At 37.1% G+C, this 20858-nt stretch overlaps 1 protein-coding gene across 1 annotated transcript; it reads right to left on the bottom strand.

The window, feature by feature from the left end:
- Positions 1 to 4717: 4717 nt before the first annotated feature.
- LOC112563781 (probable N-acetylgalactosaminyltransferase 9) lies at positions 4718 to 19828 on the bottom strand. The gene is given in 15 exon segments (XM_025238107.1): positions 4718 to 9779; positions 10006 to 10140; positions 10974 to 11081; positions 11363 to 11497; positions 12933 to 12962; positions 12964 to 13031; positions 13617 to 13704; positions 13849 to 13966; positions 14967 to 15167; positions 16727 to 16942; positions 17733 to 17862; positions 17865 to 17909; positions 18263 to 18429; positions 19415 to 19556; positions 19559 to 19828. Coding segments are annotated over 15 exon segments (1905 nt in total). The 5' UTR covers positions 19743 to 19828; the 3' UTR covers positions 4718 to 9641.
- Between the last annotated feature and the right edge of the window lie 1030 nt (positions 19829 to 20858).

The raw sequence follows: 20858 nt of genomic DNA, 5'->3' as shown, positions 1-20858 counted from the left end.
GAGGGCACCACGCCATCTTAACACGGGATTTGATCGGTTAAACAGGTAGAGCGGCCAAGTCGTGGGAGGGAGGTGGAGGAGAGGAGGGGGAGCGGGGGCACATTTCCTCATCCCGCTGCCACAATGAGGCTGCGTCACCTGCAAGGCCACTCCATGTCCCGTCTTCTAATGAGTTTCTTCTTCATAATAAGAAATCTAGTTTTATCGCATGAGCAGGAAAGAGAGCGCCCACAGCCAGCATTCTTTTGTGACTAAGGTGTCCTGGGAGGACAGAAACGGCCGATATGATATGATGCATTTCGGCTTATAGTAGCAGAGCGGTGTTCGCATAATTCATCTCTTCAGCTGCAAATGACGAGCCGGAATATTGATGAACCACTCCACTGCTCACAGCGATTGTCCCGCAACGGACAGCGCGAGCGTGCGTGCACCGTGCACGCTGATGTAGATTGTTCGGCCGCCATGAGGACAGCAACCACCTAGTCGTAACCTCTCTCTCGAAGGGGAAAAAAGAGTTGCTTTCTAAGAGCTTCTCTCTGGATCTGAATTTCCCTGCATGGTGTGTGTCGTCTGTGTAACTGCAAATCCCCCATCCTGTAATCCCGTGCTCGTCTGTCCGTAAATCCGCCTTTCTCTCTCTCTCTCGTTCAAGTCACCACCGGTACTGTTTAATATCTTCTTGGAAAACAGTTCGAAACCCTCCACGACCATCATACTTCCATTTCAGCTGGTGGAAGGCCGATAGGCAAGAGTGTCCAGTCGAAGGACAACTGACTTTCTTTATTTTCCTCTGTCTGTCTTTCTTTCTTTCAGCCACTTATTGGCTCCAGCAGAATCTCGGTCTGCGGCGGTTTCCAATTTCAAGCCAGAGCTGACTAAGATGTAAACTTTCCTCTGCTTCATAACTACTGGCTTTCACGCCTTCCCCGGGACTATAATACTAGGTCCAGCAACATCTCTACTTAAACAAAATGGTAATAATCTCAATTATGTCTTTTGAAAGACATATTTTCCTGTCTTCAGCACGACGCTGGGTTCAGATTTATCAAACGCGACATCAGGAAGCGCTCGAGAATAATGAACTCTAAACACAGCATCCGTTTCATTTTACCCCGCCCTGGGAGGCAATATTTTCATGGCTGTATCTGGAGATCTTTACCCCCATCCAACTTGCTTGGTGTTCATTTCTGAGTGTTTGTTGAAGTCAGAGTAACAGGACGCACCACACAAAGGTGAGCCCTGTTATTAAATCTTCTTATTAATTCCCGCTGTATGTTCCCGGGCTACATACATGTAGGCAGAAATATATTCGTGTAAACAGAAACTACCAAACAACAGGCACCGAGCACATGAGTTAGCAGGTAACTCACAGGTATGGCAGCTTGTCAATCTCCTGGACTCGGTTTTCATAAACCATGTTTACACAACCTGTTACCTTCCCCGAGCTGGTAAAACGACTAACTGTAGATAGTGGCTACAACTCCGTACTCATGAAGTCGGGGAAGGCCTCCCTGACTTCTGACACCTTGAAAGACTGAGCAGACATGGAACTTCAGTTAGATGCCATGGTGATGACAAAAAGCGTACAATGACAACAATGAAAAGGCTATAATCTCATGGTGAGCTGGGTTCCTGCTGACGTGTCTGAGAAATCATGTTACATTAATTTATACAATGTAAAAATAGCTTATTTTCTACTGTTCAGTGTGCTCAAAGCAAGCTTATTTTAAAACGCCCTGATGTTTTAAGTTTCAGGAGCATAATTTCTCTCACTCTCTCTCGTTTGTACAATGCTTACCACGGACATGCAAAGTTCTCGGCGAGCCAAAAGCATGAACGTGACTAAACCGGAAGCTTTATACACACCAGCCTCGTTCTAGTAGTTAACTGGGTATCTGCAAGCAGTCCATTAATACAAGTTCGTGGTGCCTACTGTATTTTTAGACGTCCATAACTTCAAATGTCGATGGTCAATAGGCAATATTGTTGTTATAGTGAATGGCCGATGATGAGGCGTGGTGCAAAACTCATATTTTATCTCTTACATAGACCCAGCTTCTCCCACTCTCTTTTGTTCTTCTTTCACTCCCTCATTTTCTCAGTGCAGGTGTCACCAATGTTTTTCCAGGCAACATTGTACCTGGCGATGCACGTGTGGTCGTGACAGATGATTGATACAGTGTGATTCTATCTGAGATATGAAGCGGTAAACTATCGGATAACACACATTTTCAAGTGAATTTTCCCTCTGCAATAAAAAAATAGCTTGTACTTCTTGCTGCACTGCTACGTCTGTCGAAAGTTTACAACAGTACTAATCACCGCCCACTTTCTCCAATGCCACATTTGTCTTATAGAATCGCAGACGTGTCGGACACTTTGCAAAATTGTTTTCGTGTCGCCCTGTGTCTCCGCGTGATGCGTCCCTCCATCTAGAACTATACTCAGCTCAATTCGGATCAAGCTTTTTCAGTATCTTGCAGACGACATACTTTTACACAATAATGCTGTTGTTAACTATGTTAACCACGTAATTTAAGCATTTACTTTTTTTAACCTTAACCTTTTTGCTATACACATTTATTTAGCTATATTTACAGTGTTGCTAAATATACCTTCTCTCAATGTCGCCTGCCCTTGGTGGTTGACAAATACGAGGCCTTGGGGACAATATTCACTTAATAGGAACTTCTTTCAAAGGCCTGGCAGGAGTAAAGAGGGGAAATTATTACTCTTTTCACGAAAAGACCAATCCACTCGGCCAGGACAGGAAGCGGACACGCTTGCCCGAGCAGCGACTAATGACCCCGAACTGGGGAGGCTGACACCGGGACAGTCTATTATATCTACAATGCTAAACCCACGATCATCGCAGCAGTGGCCAATGTACTCCCCTCCTGCCTCGCTTCGTCTATTTTGCTGTTTTCAAACGGTCACTCGATTGTAATCAGTGATGCATCTTTTTTTGCCCGAGCCCCTGGTCGGCTGACTTGCTGCGAAACATTGGATGCGTAGTAGGGGATCTTCAGAGATAAAGCAAATTTGTAATTTAGCTACAGGTTGTTTAGAAACTGTATGACATGTAGCTTGAGCATAAACGTGTAACAATAAAAATTTAAAATGTCGAGAATAAAAGAGAAGTCATGTGAAGCCGGCGTGCTTGTGTCCTTCTATTTTGCATATTAGGAAAGCTAGCAACACAAGAGGATCAGGGCGGATCTTCGGAAAACGCCCAGATGCACACCGGCTGCTCAAGGGAAGGAGGGGGATTGGGTTCTAGGGAAGGTTGACATATATGGGTGCCAATGTCCAAGCCTTAAAGAAATTGCATTTAACAGTTATCAGTCTCCATCAAACCCGGCAATGCGGCTTCGGCTAATTTAAATCGACTTTTAAGAATAAATGAAAACTTCATTGTCTGACACTGTCTTCACTGTTAGGAAAAGAAACGAGATTTGCATCTTAGATTCTACCAGAAAGTCAGAGGGTAAAAAGACGATGGTTTAGACACGTAAAAGGGCCTAAAAAATATTTTTACAAAAGGAACTATACTGTGGCACCAGTGTAATGAAGTTCAAAAGCGTGAACAATTATTTGTATCAAATTTATGCCAGAGGCAGTTGGTGTATACAGTCAACCACGCGCTCTTTTCACAAAGCACAAAATAATTGCCTAAGGCTGTCCAGATACATTATATTGCTGTTATGCATTAGAAAAAAACTGAAATTTGCAAAAGAATTCAATAGGTCAGGGCTCGGCCTGACAGTGTTCGCTGACTTTATGATCTCAGTGTAGCGCCCTTTACTGCAAACGACATTATGCCCTTTGGTTTCTCCGCTGGTCATTTATTTCCAAGTGAAAGTTTTTTTTAAAAAAAATATCTAATATTTGCTCGAGGAACATTTTGCTCAGAATTAATGCACTTGACTGTCCATAGCTTCTTTGTTGCTTTTTCTATTTTCAAATCTTTAGTTGTGTTTTACACCTCAAGTTTGCCTGTCGGGGTAACTTACCCAGCGGGTTCTCCACCCAAGTTAGGGCAATTTTACCCGTGGGTAAACTCTTGATGTCCATTAATGAGACCTTCATAATTATGACTTCTGCAGACGATGGCAACACCTGTACGTCATGGGTACATGGGTACGCAACCTGCTTCCATAAACCTAACATGCACGCGCGTTTCACGTGACTTTGTTCACCTGCAGCTCACTTGCACGCACACACAAGGCGCCGAGGTACACGCGCGCGGTCAGTAGGTTGTCAAACGGTGCAATTAGCCAGGGACAGGTGGTAGGTAGTTCGTCCGCACACAAAAACAAACACACACACCACACAAAGTGCACGCCAGGCTATTGTCATTAGACGGTGGCCCTCATCTCTCATACCTCATACCTCTCAGTTGACCGCTGACGGGTGGGGAGAAGAAGCCTGTTCACGATTCATTAAGAAAGACCAGCTGGAAATGGGTGATAACCTTGGCTCAGTCATATTTACCCGCTAGTCTAGACTTTTGCGTTTTCTTCGCACGCTGACGTGAGCTAAGCTACTGTGTGTATGTGTGCGCGCGCGCGTGTGTGGGCGGAATGCCCTGACAAACCGAGGCAAATAAAAATGACAAGACAGCAATCACTGTTAATGGTCCCGATTGTAAAAAGGTCACACAAACACACACGCCATTTCTGCGCAAAACACCAGCAACTGGCGAAACGTTGAGAACCACAATCTGTAAAATTTATCGGCTGCATTTCAGCGGATGGCATTTTCACACAAAAATTTTCAAGAAGAGTACAAGGAACCACACACGCTTTGTCACCATCTTATTATTTAACATACCAGTATACCATTAATCTTTATTTTAAATTGCTTTAAGTAGCAAGATAACCATCAGAATTTTCCCAGTCTGGTAAAAAGCCAACATTCACAATATTAAATTTAAAAAATCATTTGCTATTCACTTATATTGATCTGCTTTACTAGCAATTATCAAACGTCAAAACTTCCAGATTAGTATTCACCATGTTCCATAAATTATGCCACTCCAGATAAACAGTTCTTTGAACACTTGCACACTAACCAATAGTGGTTAAAATAATGTGCGTATTCATTAAAGACCCACAACAATTTTAATACTTTTAATACCAAGCTAAAACAAAATCAATTTTTTTTCACATTTTCAAAATTGTTTAAACAAAAATCTACCTGTCGAAATAGTATTTAAAACATTGTACAGTCATGCATCATATGACAATGCATCCGTCAACAGCAGACTGCATATACAACGGTGGTCCCAAAATATTTCCATGAAGCTGAACAATTCTTATCCCTTGCTGATGTAGTTGTCACAGCAGTGCAGTACAAGATGTTCTTCCTACATTTGTGATGATGCTGATATAAACAAGCCTGCTGCGCTGCCGGTCATACAAATGTACAGCACATATAATTATGTACAATGGATATTTGATAATGATGACAAACTACTACTTTATAAGTCCACCCTATGATGAACCAGCAATGGCCTAAAGACTTATCCATTGTTAAGTGAGGCATGACGGTATAGTATTTCATGAATAATTCATTTACTGTAAAACTTCTATTAAAAAACCATTCTGACTTTTCTTTTATCTTGTCACATGGCATTATATGGAAAAAATGTACCAAAATATTAAGTCACCAAATATCAAGCTGCAGTAACCTCAGAAGTTATCATGTCATGTGATAGTACACAATCACACTCAGTGTCATCCAAAACTGAATGCTGAATTAGGTCTCAAAAGTACGATTGCCGAAATGCATATGTTCTTTGTGCTTGGTGGTTAAACAATGAGGTAAAACGAGGTATTAAGAACAATGTTTAATGATGTGCATAGAAGGTTCTGCTAGCATTTCAAAGATCATCACAAGAATTCTTCAACTTTCCACTAGTGTTCTCTTTGAAATAAAGCAGATCTGTAATCAATTTAATTTTCTTTCCAGCCTTTATGTTATCTCAGTGACTCTCTCTTCCTCTCTCTCTCTCACACACACAAATATACAGACAGCTCCTACACTTAACTTGACAAGCTTCACCAGAAAAAAAAAACTTGCTAGCCATGTATATAAATAGAAACAAAAGCCCTTACTTTAACATTTTGTACTAAAGTCACCAACACTGACTCTTACTATATATAGCAAGGATGATATTGTGAATGAAACTAATGCTGATTGATGTACGCAACATGTATTCAAAGTGTTATACTAACAGTTAACTTTGCCAACTTTGTCCATTTTATAGAATCAATTACATTTGCAAAATAATACTAACATATCCCCAGAAAAACCAGAAATATACACCATTAAAAACTAAAATGATGTTAAAGGCTTGTTTTTGCACAACTGGCTAAGCAGAATTTGTGGGGTCCTCAGAAGAACAATTCAGCACATCAGATCCACAGAAGAACAGAGACAATAGTTACTCGAGTGGATAGAAGCTAATCTGAGCAGCAGCTTATAACAACTGCATCCACAAGACCAAGGGGAAATTTGGGAGAAGATCCAAGGTTTAAAGCAAGAAGGTAAGATGATAGCTATCAGAGTATCAACATCTTTTAGATACTAATAGTGCTATTTGTCTTTACTGTTTGTTCAATATGAAAATACAATAACAAGTACTTGTTAGATGGTACTTGCAAAGGTGGACAAAAGAAGTGATAAACCTTGCACCGTTTGAACATACTCATCCAGATTTAAATACACTCATACCACAAAATGTAATGGAAAACTTGTAAAGGCACCCTCATGACATGAATAATAACCCTGTAACTTATAACCACATTAAAACACTTTCATGTAATGCATTTTATACTTAACAAGGAAATTCACTACAGTTGATAATGTACCACAAATGAAGCAAAGTAAATGGCAAGAATAATGAAAAAGCACCTGTATTAACAACTTAAGCATTTCCCTCATAAGTAACGAGAAGGCAAAGAGGAGCAGAGGAAGTCTACTTTAGGGAACACAAAATGTACCTGACAGGCAGGTACAAATAAAAGTGCATGAATTATATCAAAACAATTGCACATTAGCACTGGTGAACCATTTTGCTTCTATAGCTTATGTATCACTGTCAGTGAAAGAATAGCAACAAAGAAGCTTCATTTTCTGGATTCTAAAGTGGCCCAAACTGGGAACAAAAAAAATATATATATTGCCCAGGATTTGTCATGATTAGGTAGGTGTATATTCATAACAAACAGTTCAAACTCTCCATAAAAAGGATGGATAAGATTGCATAATATAAAAATACTTTACATGCATCACATTATCTTATGTAGTCTGTGTATGGTAAGTACAACAGCAGGACGCTTTATAACAGAAGTATAGCAGTCTGGAATTAAAAATTACAAAGGACTGCGTTGGTAATGAAGGTATTTTTCATCAAAAGGCATCAAAAATGTACGCATTGTTGCTAAACCGAAACAAGAAAATTTCAATATAAACTGACTCATATAAAAATGAACTTTATTTTAAAACATTAAAGTTACTCATATAGTTCGCTTTAGCAAAAGAACATACTAAAGTGTGTAAAGTGTGACTCTTTCCCTCATATAATATATATATAGACATTGGATGTACACAGCAATCATAAAATAAAGCACCCAAGATACAAACATACATGGCAAATATTCTCTCTCTTACTTGTGTGCACACATTCACACACCATTAAGAGCACAATGCTTAATATGGATTACAGGTTAAAGAATACTTTAATATCCTTTATGCCCGTATCGCCTTTGTTAAGGAGCATGGTGGTATAACTTTCAAGAACTCAGCACTTGGAACTTGATGACTATTGTCAAGGGAAAAGGCAACTTATGCCTTTCCCACCGTACACTAGTACTGCCCTTTAAGTTGGTTTCATGTCTCAAATCAGCCATGTGGCAGTATTTATTTCCTTAAGTCAGCTTGATTCAATAGCCACCCTCAATTACACAGTACTACTACCCACAACCACAACCACGAGTGCATACCCACAAATGCATCAACAATAACACTGGTCAACAAATTTTTACCAAAGTCATGTTACTGAAATAAAATTAATAATTTCTTATCAATTTTTATCAGCTGAACACAAGTGTGACAAACAAAATGCAAAATTGGCTCTGGTTTTTTGTAATCTGCGATAATTATTGTGTACATAGTGAAATGCATGCTAATAATAAATGACCTATGGTTAATACCTGTAAAAGATCAATTCATAGACTGTCTTAAATTACTTTGCCTGTCTCTTGTACAGCTGTTCAGGGGAGTCTCCGGCAGTAGTCTGCCAGCATGATAGCGTTTTCCCTGTTATCTTTTTTCTGTTGTTGCGATAACTTGATGAAAGCGTTCGCCATGTTCATAACTAACCATACCACAGTTATCAGGACAGAAATCCAGATGGGAATGATGACAGTGGATCTTTAGAGACATATTGCAGCCAAGTTTCTGATACTGCATCAGCATGTCTTCTACTAGTTATTTGTAGTTTTCTGCTCCAACATTCCTGAGAACGTTTGTAGACACTAGGCGAAAAGCATTCCATATGAAGTTATGTGATGTCTTTTAGAAGATTCCACTGTTGGTAGTCTTAAACCTAGTAATTCAGCCTTGTTCTTGGATATCCAAATCACAAACCAGATCATTTAGTTCTTCCTGTGTTATTTTGTGTGGGGTTCATGGTGCCCCACAGTGAAAATCTGTATTCTGCTGGAGGTTCTGGAGTAGGAAGTCTCTCATCGTGTGGAACTGGTCTCAATGCAAACAGAATGTTGGGGTAGACTATTCTTGACTTCTTTTGTTTCGTTATCCCACCAGAAAAAGGAGAAACTAAGCAGAAGTAACAGTCATTTCTGTGGTTTCTTGGCTCTCTCCACAACATGGCGACTGCAAACGGCATTAACGGTCTTTTGCCATTCAACCACTGCGAAAGTTGTATTGCACATGTAGCACAGCATATATGCAGGGCCCAAGGCTTGTCTTGTTTGCCAATCTTGCGTAAAATAATATGCCTTCTTCATTTGAAAAGTGATACTTTTTTTCTGGTAGGCAAATGTCACTTTCCCACAAATACAGCAAAAATTGTCCACGGTATTAACAAACTTTTGAGGCATTAGTGCTCAATATAGTAACTAAATTGATAAAATAATAAGTTTTATGTAACAGCAGCTTAAACTGCATCCCACAGTCTGAAATATTTTAAATGCTCAACCTTTTTGACTGGGCTTTATATAAAGTACACTGCTGATGTCAGCTTACTTCAGCAGCCGCCTGGCACTAGTAGCCTATTGCATCAGAAAATGATGCAATAAACTCTAGATGATGTGTGCATGATGGTATTATGCAATCTGATGCAATATTACATCATTCTAGATTTATTTAGGATGTTGTTACAGTCCTACTGGATAAATTTACATGGTGAAACATAAAAAATGAACTACATTAAATATCTTCAAAACGAGAGCCAATAAAAAGTTTTCATGGTTATATTTGTGTTCAGTACACCAAGATACTACAGATTAGGACCTTTTCAAGTCAGTAATAATTTCAGTGTGGACCAGTGTAATCAATTGATTCATATTTTGCTTGACTTCAGCAGCACAGACAAAAAATAATTAAATATATCAGTCAAGATAATGTTGAAATATCCAGACTTGGGAATCGACAGCCTGGCAATCTTTGATCACCACATAACCATTACTCTGTTGTCCTGCTGCATCCAAACACCTCCCAGAATCTGCATGGATGATCTTGTTGTTTTCCTTAGGAAGGAGGGATTCAAATCACTATTGCATTTTTTTTAGTATATAATATTATCATTTTTTCATAGAAAGAAACTGTTTCAACGCAAGGAAAAGTGTATTACATATGTTTAGATTTTGTAGGCATTCTGAAGACATCTTCTTCCTTCATGTGGCATTTTGATGGAAATAAATTATTGCAAAAAAATGTTAATAAATCATGTTCCAGCAGTGTACAGTTTCTCACCTTATCATGTTTCCATTTCATTGAAGTCTTCAGATGGTGACACTGTCTGAGTATAAGATGGCTTCCTTCTTGCCCTGAAGTATCAAGGCAACCCTCCTCTCTTCGGAGTTCATCATCAAAACTTAGTGAAAAGACCTATTACAAAAGACAAATCATTGTCATATTCAATAGCAAGAATTAGTTTCTCAATGTTGATACAAATCAAAAAGCTGACATCCTAATAAATATGAATTGCCAAATTACCATTTTCATTCTTTAGGGACCACAGTTTAATTACAAGAAAATAAGGCAGCAAAATATTATGTAATTCCTAAGTCTCTATCAGTTACTGCATTCTTTCGATTGCAGTGAACCTACCAGTAATAAATATGCATTACTTGACTGAGCAATATTCAGCCATGGTAAATCTGTACAATCTTCAATGAAGCTATTTTTGTTTATTAAATTTCTAAAGCATATGGCTCTATCAGTAATAATTTGATTTGTATTTGCATGCAAACACTGGTGAAAAAAAAAACCACTTATACAAGTGGAAGGAAAAAAAAATTTTGGACAAATGAAAGCTGTTTGAGAAAAAATTATTAACTTCCTTAGTATATGCATGCTTAGAATGCTGGGATGGTAGACACTGACTGATGCAGTGACTATCAAAATATGGGGTAAATTTCTTTCTCCAAAAAAACAAAATGAAAAAAACTGTGGATTTTAAAGTTGTCATTTAAGAGAACTGGCTATAAGGAAAGAAACATAATATGTACTCTCAGAATGTTTAGAAAATGATTGCTCTGTTTGTGGAAATATTAAGCACATTTAGAGCACTTTTCTCAATAATAATTTTACTTTTTTTTTCTTCTCTTTCAACTGACCTACAAATTACTGCCTATGTATGTATACTGTCTGCAGAATAAAATCATCCTATCAACAACTTACAAACCCATAAGAAATAAGCAGACATCTTATGGACAAACCTGGTTGGCGCTAGCACCATTCTGACAACTAAAAAGCCCCATTTCAAACTCTGTCTTTTCATCTTTTTGTAGAGTATCAAGACACTGGTTAGAAGCTGGGTTACGCACCTGGTGAAAATATGAAGCAGATATTGTTGACTAGTTTTGGGATAGTAAGACATCAAAATACCTTCACAATTGTGGAGAACAAATATTTTTAAATTTTACATCTTTTCCCCAACCCCCCCCCCCCCACACACACACACACCAACACACACACATGCTTTCAGGCTTTTACCAAATTGTAGATCATGCTTTATGTCTTACCACATAAATGTATATATTAACACAAGAAGTAGTTTTGTGATTTATAAAACTCATGATTATATTTTAAAAAAACAATTACTGACCATTCCCCAGGCACGGACATGTTCATCAAGTATAAATTTCTCGGGATAGACATTCTCAAGGAACCACTTGAAACTATGACAGTTAAGTTTCTTGCGAAGTGCTACACGCTCTGAAATATCACCATAGTCTTGTCCCTGAAAAAAATGTTTAACGAGTTACAATGGTTACAAAAATATTAAATAATGTTAAATGACTAAATAAAATATCCCACAAAATGTTGCAGCTGTCAGGTTCAAGCCGATTTTGACTTCAGCATAATGGAGTTAACATCAGAATGATGCCTTCATTCCCATATTCTTTAAAACATAAATCTTTTGGTTGTTTTCTCAAGGTCAGCTTTCTATGAGGGTGCAACCTTGCACATAAATGCAGACAGACTCTTTGCTTCTATCATGCAATGTTTTTTTATGTAATACTTTTAAACTTTAGTCATACTTGTCACTTTATATTTTTTTTAATTTTTAGTGCCAATATGATGCCTTAACAGTTCCCACCTCTCTCCTTGCTGCCTTACGGTCCTGAACCCTCTAAGAATTTAACACTGCTAGAGTTGATCAGGGAAAGCTTGCTACACCTCATTTGTATTGGAACCAATGAGTAAGTACACCTCCAGCAGCAGACCAGTCCTTTAGCTACTCTACTATCCACTTTCTTTTGTTTTGAGATGTGCTACAGTCTCTTATTTAAAGTTATGTGAGTCTTGGTGTTATGCGGTTGTGCATCTAAAAATTATTTTTACTCTTCATGATTTTCTAATTTTAAAAAAAGATGCCTACATTGATATTGCTTCAGGTGTATTCCACCCGCTAATGCTCTTTAAAATTATCACATGATCTTGCTTACATTCAATGTTTTTCACATGCACCAGAGAGCATTAGACTGCATGAATGAAACCAGAATACCTTTAAGTAAAAAGAAATCTGGTTTATCCCTATATGTATGATGCAGACAATTACACCATCAAGACTTAGGTATTTAGCTTTTATCACTGGTCAATGCATACTACTCTTAATGACCCCTGTGCTCAAAATATAGTGTAAATGTTTAATGTTACATCTTATATCCTAAAATCAAATATTGCAGATACCAGAAAACAAGTTAACAAAGGAAAAAAAATAACTTTAGCAGATTTCACAAAATGGAGATGATATCAACAAGCTGTTTACTAAATGAAGGACATTCTATAAATAAATCAAGTTAAATAAAGTTTAAGTTTTACCAGATAAATCAGATAAACACACTAGTATATTTCAAATCTTTCTAGGAAAAATGTATATGCAAACTAAACCAACATGAAATTTACCACTGGCAAATACTTGCACTTATGCATAGGTCAGACAACACAAATATCTATAATAAGCAAGAAAACACATCCAGCTTCAAATAACAGTCATCTCCACTTCGTCATAATTTAGAGGCAAAAGTATTATTATTATCTAGGAAAGCAAAATTTACTTAATGCTCTTTTGCTTAATAAATTGAAACAAGAAGAGGAAATCTATTCATCTTTCCATTTGCCAACCACACCAAAATGCTCTTTTTCCTTTAAATAACTTTAAATAATCATACCAAGAGGTCTCTTCTGTGCATGTAAAACAAGTCGCTTGTATTCGTCCATCCACACTTCAGCTAAACGCATGGAGTTGATCCCATGTGTATCCTTGTTCCCTTATTTCCAAAGTAAATATTGTTTAAGTACTAAACATTTAAGGAAATGAACAGACATCTATTTCAAAAACCTTTAAAAAAGAAAAGTATGGGGAAATCAAATTCTGAGATTTAAGTAAGGGCAAATTAAAACTAAAATATAAATATGTTGTCACAAATATCTGCACTATATATTCTCCCCTGGCAGAAGCCACACTAATATAAAAATCCATAAGGAGAAGATTGACATTACTGATCTGCCTTAACCTGTGTTTGTTCAACTATAGCGTTGCTTTTCTGTGGATTAAGCTCTGCAGCAAGGGATGCTCATGCTGTTTTTTGTTTGCATTGCTAAACAGACAGGTCATGTTTCTTTTCACTATTTATTTGAAACATTTTCTAGACTATGCATATCAAGCAAGCTATACATTAAATTTCACATTTCTCAAGCCCAAAAGATCCCCAACCTAAAGCATTGTGAACAAGCTGCATGCAGAAGAAAAGTACTATTGTCATAAATATTTACAAAAATTTAAGAGCAGAAACATTCCAGTAAAATACACATTTCTTCTTTGTTGGCATCAAAAGAATCCAGCAAGATTTTACCTGGAAAAGTGTAAGGATGGCTAGATCGAAAGATATGACCCACACGAGAGCATGGAATAAACTCCAACTTCCCTCCACACATCCACACCTGCCATAGACATAAAGATGCACGTGATTAAAAAAAAGTCCACTTACAAAAAAAAACCTACTGATTTTGTTACTCCAAAATGAGAACAAATCTGTGTAAACTACAACACAGAAGTGACCATAATGCAGCTAAAAAGAAACTTACCCTAAATGAAATTTCTAGATTTTCGCCACCCCAAACATCCATTCCAGGGTCATAACCACCTATCTCAAAAAAATACTTTCTGTCAGCTGCAAACAGACCTCCTGCCATTGTAGGGGATCTGAAAGAAAAGGAAGCTAACACATTGGAACCATGTAAACTTTTCACTAATGATCTTATCCATTTTCATATTTGTAAGGTAAATATGTTCAACCAATAAAGAAGAAAAACATTACAGAGCACTGAGATCTTGCCAAGATCAAAGCCTCACAATGTTTTACACAAACATTCAAAACATTTTGCACTGCCGTTAAAGTTGCTCTACATGAAAAGAAAATGTGTCTAACTTCACAACAACTGTTAGAAATTTTGTAAAATGTTTTACATAAAAAATAAAAGAATTAAAATTGAGAATGAAGACATGTAGAGGCCTAATAAAAATATTGCATATAAAACAATCAAACATGAAAATGTGTAAAAAGAATTTTATCCATGTTGTGCACAAGCCGTATATGTTCATGCATACAGTGTGCATGCATACCAGCATCCACAGAAAATGTAATAATAAATATAAGTAATTTAAAAGCAATTCTGTGTGCAGATGCAAACTGGTTGACACATTATTACAGTAAGGAAAACCTCATCAAAAGAAAGCAACATCTGATAAGCCAAATAAGAAGCCATTTGAGAAATCAAGAGAGAAAAAAAATGCTAAAGAAAAATGTACTTTTCCCACACTCACAAGTATTTTCTTTCATAGGAGTATGTTTTATTTTATAACCTGCCATATATAATTTAAAGATGACTATAACATACAGATATAAAAACATAGATAAATTAAATCTTCCTTAAATAGCTTAAGATTTAAAAATCCCTTTAAATAACTAATATTTCTAACATAAATCAAGTGAATAGGAAACATTCTTAGTCATACTTTCTTTTCAATCACAAAACCATATCTCTTGAAAATATGTTTCTAGCCTTTATAAAAGGAGATGAAAGAAATGAGGTCACGAAAAATTCACCCATTGTTGCTTTTGAATCTAGCAGACACTCTCCCTTATACACCTGTTTAAAACCACCCTAACATGGCTGGTTTTTAAAGATTATCTGACAAGTACCTAACAGGATCTGTGTAGGCTCGGTGTAGCTTGTCTTCCTCAGGAACATCTCTCCATGTGAAATGACCGCTCCAGGTGAAACCCCCTACATTGTAGCCCCCAGTCAATGAGTATGCCAGTGTAAAATCATCAATTGCGTCAATGATAGGACAAGCCACGACGGTGCGATCTCTCTTTATTTCAGCCAGAATAGGTTCCAGCCTGACAAGGACAAGTAGCACAGAAAAATGATATGGTCCTGAATTCATGCATGCCACTACAAATGGATACCATGATTTGTCCTTAGGACCTTTTGTATTTTATTGGTGAAGATGCCAGGTCCTGATGTAGTTCATATTGCTGAGAATGTCTTTTCCTTTGCAGTGTTCATTTTTTGCATTTCTAGGAAGATGCTATGCTGTCTTCTACATTTCAGTGTTTCCGTGCAATTCACAATATGGTCTGCTGTGTAATGCAAGTGAGTATTGTAGCCCATGTTGTAAATATGGTAAATCTTTGTGAATGCATAAACATGAATAATATACCAGGGACTGAACACTTTGACTGTCACCCATTAGAAATTGAGATAATAAACTGATAACTCTTTACAAGTACAAGTTGAGCTAAGGTCAACCTAAGTGACTGAGTAAGATCATCAGGTAGTTGGTTCTTTTGCTATTTCTTTTTCATGCACACAAAAACAAACTTGCTCAGACAAATCTAGCCATACCTTAGAATCACACTTTAGCTTAAAAAATGAATTTCAAAACCAATGTCTGAGATAAATATGAAACAATTTTACTGAGCCATTGGTGAAGTTGACTCACTGCTGAGATGACTTTGTCTAGACTTCTTCAGTGAGACAATTTATCAAACGTATGTTAGAAATCTTGGAAGGGATTTGAATTTATGCTGTGATGTATATTCTTCAAATTTGCTAGGTTTTGTTTACATTTGAGGTTCTAAGCAGCGTGTGCATACTGAGATTAATGTATGCCTGCTAATAATGAACAGAGAGGCAGCTTATTGACTGTAATAAAGATGTGAAAATCTGACACAATTTTGTCATAATGCCAACAGACATGACAGGCCAGTGAAAACCTATATTCCAAATACATCTGTTATGGTTTCCCAAAGAGCAGTTAATGAAGAAATGGAGAATGAAGGCTACCTTGACAAGACACCTGTCTACTGCATTGCAGAAAATGAGGGAGTTGATATTTCAGCTGCCTTATCCACATTAATACTTATCCCCTACAACCCGCCTCTCTGCTGACTGGTCCATGTGTTAATGAAGCTACTGAAACGGCTTCCAGTGTGAACTTTCCCTTTACCATGTGTGGAAGAAAACCCAATTTGGTTTTCATCTAGGATGAATATCTGAACAGATTAATAGATATGTGTAAAAGAAACAAAACCCAAACCAACGCTCTCATCATTATTTCAGTTTCTTTGATAAGAAAGAAAGATAAGAAGACTTAAAAAAAACCCAACACAATCCTCCACCCCCAACACCCACCTAAATATATACACAAAAGATTGCAAAATACTTTGATATTACAAATATTTAGGACAGGTAAGATATTTTGACAATATTTGGCATGGCACAGAGAAAATAAGTTTAAGCTTTATTAGCATCTGCCAAAACTGTTCATCAATGTATATGCTGACAATTATGCTTTCAGGTAGCAACCGTCGCATGTGCACACAGTGACAGAAGAAAAGTTTACATAAGGTTAAGACTATTTTGGTTGGCCTGAGGTATATCAGCTGAGGTATACCTAATTGGCGAAACAGATCCCTCAGGGTGAGCAGCTCGTCGTTCCTTTTCTCTGGGAGAAATTGGACGCCAGGAAAAGTGCAGGCTCCACCAGAATCCCCCAACTGAATAACTGCCAGTGCCCCCATACTCCAGTGTGTCTTTGTCTATAAGGTCTATCTCTGGGCACAAAACAGCTGTTCGATCCTCTTTAATTCTAGCTAACAGAGGTTCAAGCCTGAGAAAAATAATTAAAGTTTTGCCAAAAGAGATAAATAAACAATATTCTGCTCAAGAAGTTGATTTATTTTTTTTTATTAATGCAAGACACACACTACTGCAAGGACTGTCAAGGCTTATGGCCCCATTTAAGAAGTAGAATGCCATTATTAAAGAAGTGGAGAAGAAGAAGTTAATTGATGTTCATGTTTAACAAATAAATGGTCAACTCCACCATGGCAAATATCATGGGAATATATTTCATGAGAAATATAAGCCTGTGCAATATAAGCCTTGCAAGAGCTACTGTATTTCTTCTTTTAAAATATGCTGATGATCTTCTCGTTTGTCACTAAAGGATGACCTGAATTATTACCATAAAAAATACAAATATTTAGCAGCAAAGGATGCCAAATTATCCAAAGAAATGATAATTAACACATAGAGTCTCAAGTCACTAAGTTTTCAAGTGTAAATGTGTATTCAAAACCTTTATAAAACTATCAACATTATTTTATATTCTTCAGGAATACTTTATCCACATAGATGATAAATGATTGCCTTAAAATTCTGCATTTGATCTATTTATGCATTTATGATTTTAGAGTGTTTTATGAATGTGACAGTACTTAGCAATTTACATTATCTTTGCTTAACACTTATTAACATAAACTACATGACTGCAACTATAACCTGCAAGAAAACATCATCTTACAGGGAGTGCAGGTAAAAAAAACATAAAGCAATCTGTCTAAAATCTGCACATGAATTTCCCATGAAAAGCATCTTTCACAAAAACAAATGCTCACCAGCCTGTGTTGACTTCACAGTGTGAATCAAGAAAGATCAAGACATCTCCTGTGGCTGCATTGGCCCCTGCTAGCCTGGCTCTTATCAGTCCACTACGTTCTGTTGTTCTTACAATTTTTACCTCTCCATATGCCAGGTGTCTTCAACATATTTCTTCAGCTTTTCCCCAAGATGTGCTGCACAAATAAAGCAGTAATTTCCATTCACATATATTAATCAACTGTATAAAATACTGATAGTACAATTCCAAGGTTTTAGTCCAACATACTAGAATTATCTAGCCCTACAAAATTTTACCTGTTTTTTTCCAGTTCAAAAAGTGATAAAAGCAGTAGTAGTAGTAGCAACAAGGTGTAGGGGAGTGGAGGTGCCGTGGGGTAGATGAGTTGATGGATGTAGGTGTGAGACAGGAAGCAAGCATAGATATATTCTAACTTTTGCGTCATTTGCAAGTTATCATGTGTACAAATTAGAACTTTCTGCTTAGAAATGTAGAATAAAGAAAAGATTTTTGCTGCTTTATACATACGTTTATCACTGAAGTCATCCAAAAGAATGACCTCATGGAGGTATTGAGGAGGAGACCTGTTAATTACGCTGTGTGCAGTACGAAGCAGAGGTGACCAGGCCTCATTGTGAAATATTATGATCACACTTGCAGTTGGCAAATCTACTGGATAGTCAATTTTCTTGCATCTGAAAATATGTTTCCCATAATGGTCATATGTGATCAAATGTTAGTAATAAACTAAAACATAACTAGTAGTGATTCTGAGACTGTAACACCTGGCTAAAACCCTGCATGACAGGAATTGCTCTGAACACCATACATCATAATAATAAACATCATCATCATCATGACTTTTGTATTGTGTGGAATCCCAGCACAAGGTCAGGCTCTAAGCATTTCACATTACCAAGCTATAAACTGGAATACAACTGCACGAGAGAAGAATTAAATGATAGTACTCTCTCACAACAAAAGCAAACACATAACTTAATCGTGGACAACACAGGACTACAGTGAGAATGGACTTCTAATGGAAGCATTTACAAAACAAGAAAGTTTTAAACACCCTCCTGAAATGACATTCAGTTTTATACAACACACCCACAAGCTCGTATGCCTTGCCTTTCTTTTCTTACTTTTCCATACACATTCACTATTCTGTTAAGCACATTCTTCACCTCACACAGAGCGTCCCATGCCACAAAAGAGATATTGGTTAAAAGTAAACTTGTCAATAACACTGGCAAGATACTCATTCAACTTTTATACCATTATCCATATATAGGTCTGAAATAGTTGGAGGATTCTTCTAAGAATATATAAATGCTTGTTCAAATTTTCCGCCATTCATACTGAAATAATTTCTTTTGCACCAGTTGTTGAACTTCTGGACGTGGAATATGAAATAAAAGATCTTGGAGGTTTGTATCTGCATAGTATTTAACACGTATAAGGTGTTATCTTTTTTTTTTCAAATTCACGTTCACTGCCTTAACATGCATATTGTGATTTACGTTGTGTATACATTAAAGTGACGATGTATGCATTGACTGTCGATATGGGCTAACTGTAAACACTCAACCGAGTGAAAGGGGGGGAGGGGAACTGCGAGACAATACACGTTGCTATAGTATAAAAAAAAATTATTACAAAAATGTCAAAAACACAGACCCTGGATCTCTCACATCTGGTATTGATCTTTCCAGTGAAATTTTATCACTAGCGATGCGATTGAAGGCTTCTGAAGGCATTAGCCTTTCTGCTTCTACTTTTTCCTCCCCAGCCAAATGAAGTGCTTTTCCTTGCTCACCGGACCTGATCGACTCTGCTCGCCGTTTTTGTAATCCAAATATCGTTTCCACCTTCCTCGCATTGACTTGTCTGAATTGGCAAAAACTGCATCGCCTCCATATTTCCAGTACCAGATCAGCCCACCAAAAACTACAGTTCCCAAAAGTGCGTATGTATAACTTGAGCGGCGACGCCTAAACACCCTCATCGCAAGGCAGTGGCAGATGAACTACAAACATGACCACGAAAGCACAGTTGGTTTTTGGAGTTTTATGTCACGCAGAAGATCGTGTGATGGGAGACAATTCAGTTGCTACCTCACGCTTACCAGTGTGTCTGAGATGGAACCTAGCGAGAAACTTGTGAATACAGCAATTAGTGAAAATGTTTATAATTCAATTTTAACTTAAATTTTGGAATTTCCCGCCAGCTCACTTGTGGTATACACAGAAACATGGAGCTCCCTATCCAAAAAAAAAAAAAAAAAAAAAAATGTAAACACGTCTTCCCTAAAAGAAAGAAAAAATTCACCAGCGCCCTTGTGTGCGTGGATTTGTCTGTTGTGCGCGGTGAGTAGCTAGAACCAGGAGCAATATAAAAATTAATAAAATTAGATATTCGTCATTAACTTTGCTGAGTTTATGAACAAACTGTGCAGACTTGGACACTGTAGAGTGTAGACATTCACACACATAGGAATATAGTTTGGAGTATAAACGTCTTTTGATCATTTTATTAGTATCAGTTTACGTGTGCTGTATTTCAAGGAAACTTGATATTTGAAAACTGTTATACTTTAAAATTTACATTAGAACTTATTTATAAACCTTTGATCTTAATGATTAAAATAAATCAATAGTTATGCTATCATTGACCACAAGAACGCAAACTTTTTAATACAGCTGAGGTGGCATATCCTGTTAGTGCTTTTGGTATTATGATTATGACCACACAGCAAAATACTATGCTGCATATAATGTTCATTCAAATGTCAGGCTGCAGATACAAAGCACTTATGTTCAGTGACAGATGGCTAATTAATCTTGACAGCAAAATGACAGAAATAAGGGAGTCCTGAAAAAGACAAGCATACTAATGAAATATTTTTCTCATGTCTTCAAAAATTCATTTAAGCACTACCTTGACATGTCACCAAATATTTGGAAATTTTAATCAGATTTGCCTCTCACAAGAAAATCCATTTAATTTGATAGAAAGACATATTTTTGCTACTCAGGATTCAGTAAATGTTCAAAAGCCTATGCACCGAAGCAACCATCTCCTAGATATTTGCAGAGAACAGTACTTGGATCATTCTTTAGGT

This window comes from Pomacea canaliculata, linkage group LG5 (assembly GCF_003073045.1).
Source record: "Pomacea canaliculata isolate SZHN2017 linkage group LG5, ASM307304v1, whole genome shotgun sequence".
Lineage (NCBI taxonomy): Eukaryota > Metazoa > Mollusca > Gastropoda > Architaenioglossa > Ampullariidae > Pomacea > Pomacea canaliculata.
Note: the sequence above shows the minus strand (reverse complement) of the source record. Positions and strands in the feature narration are given on the sequence as shown.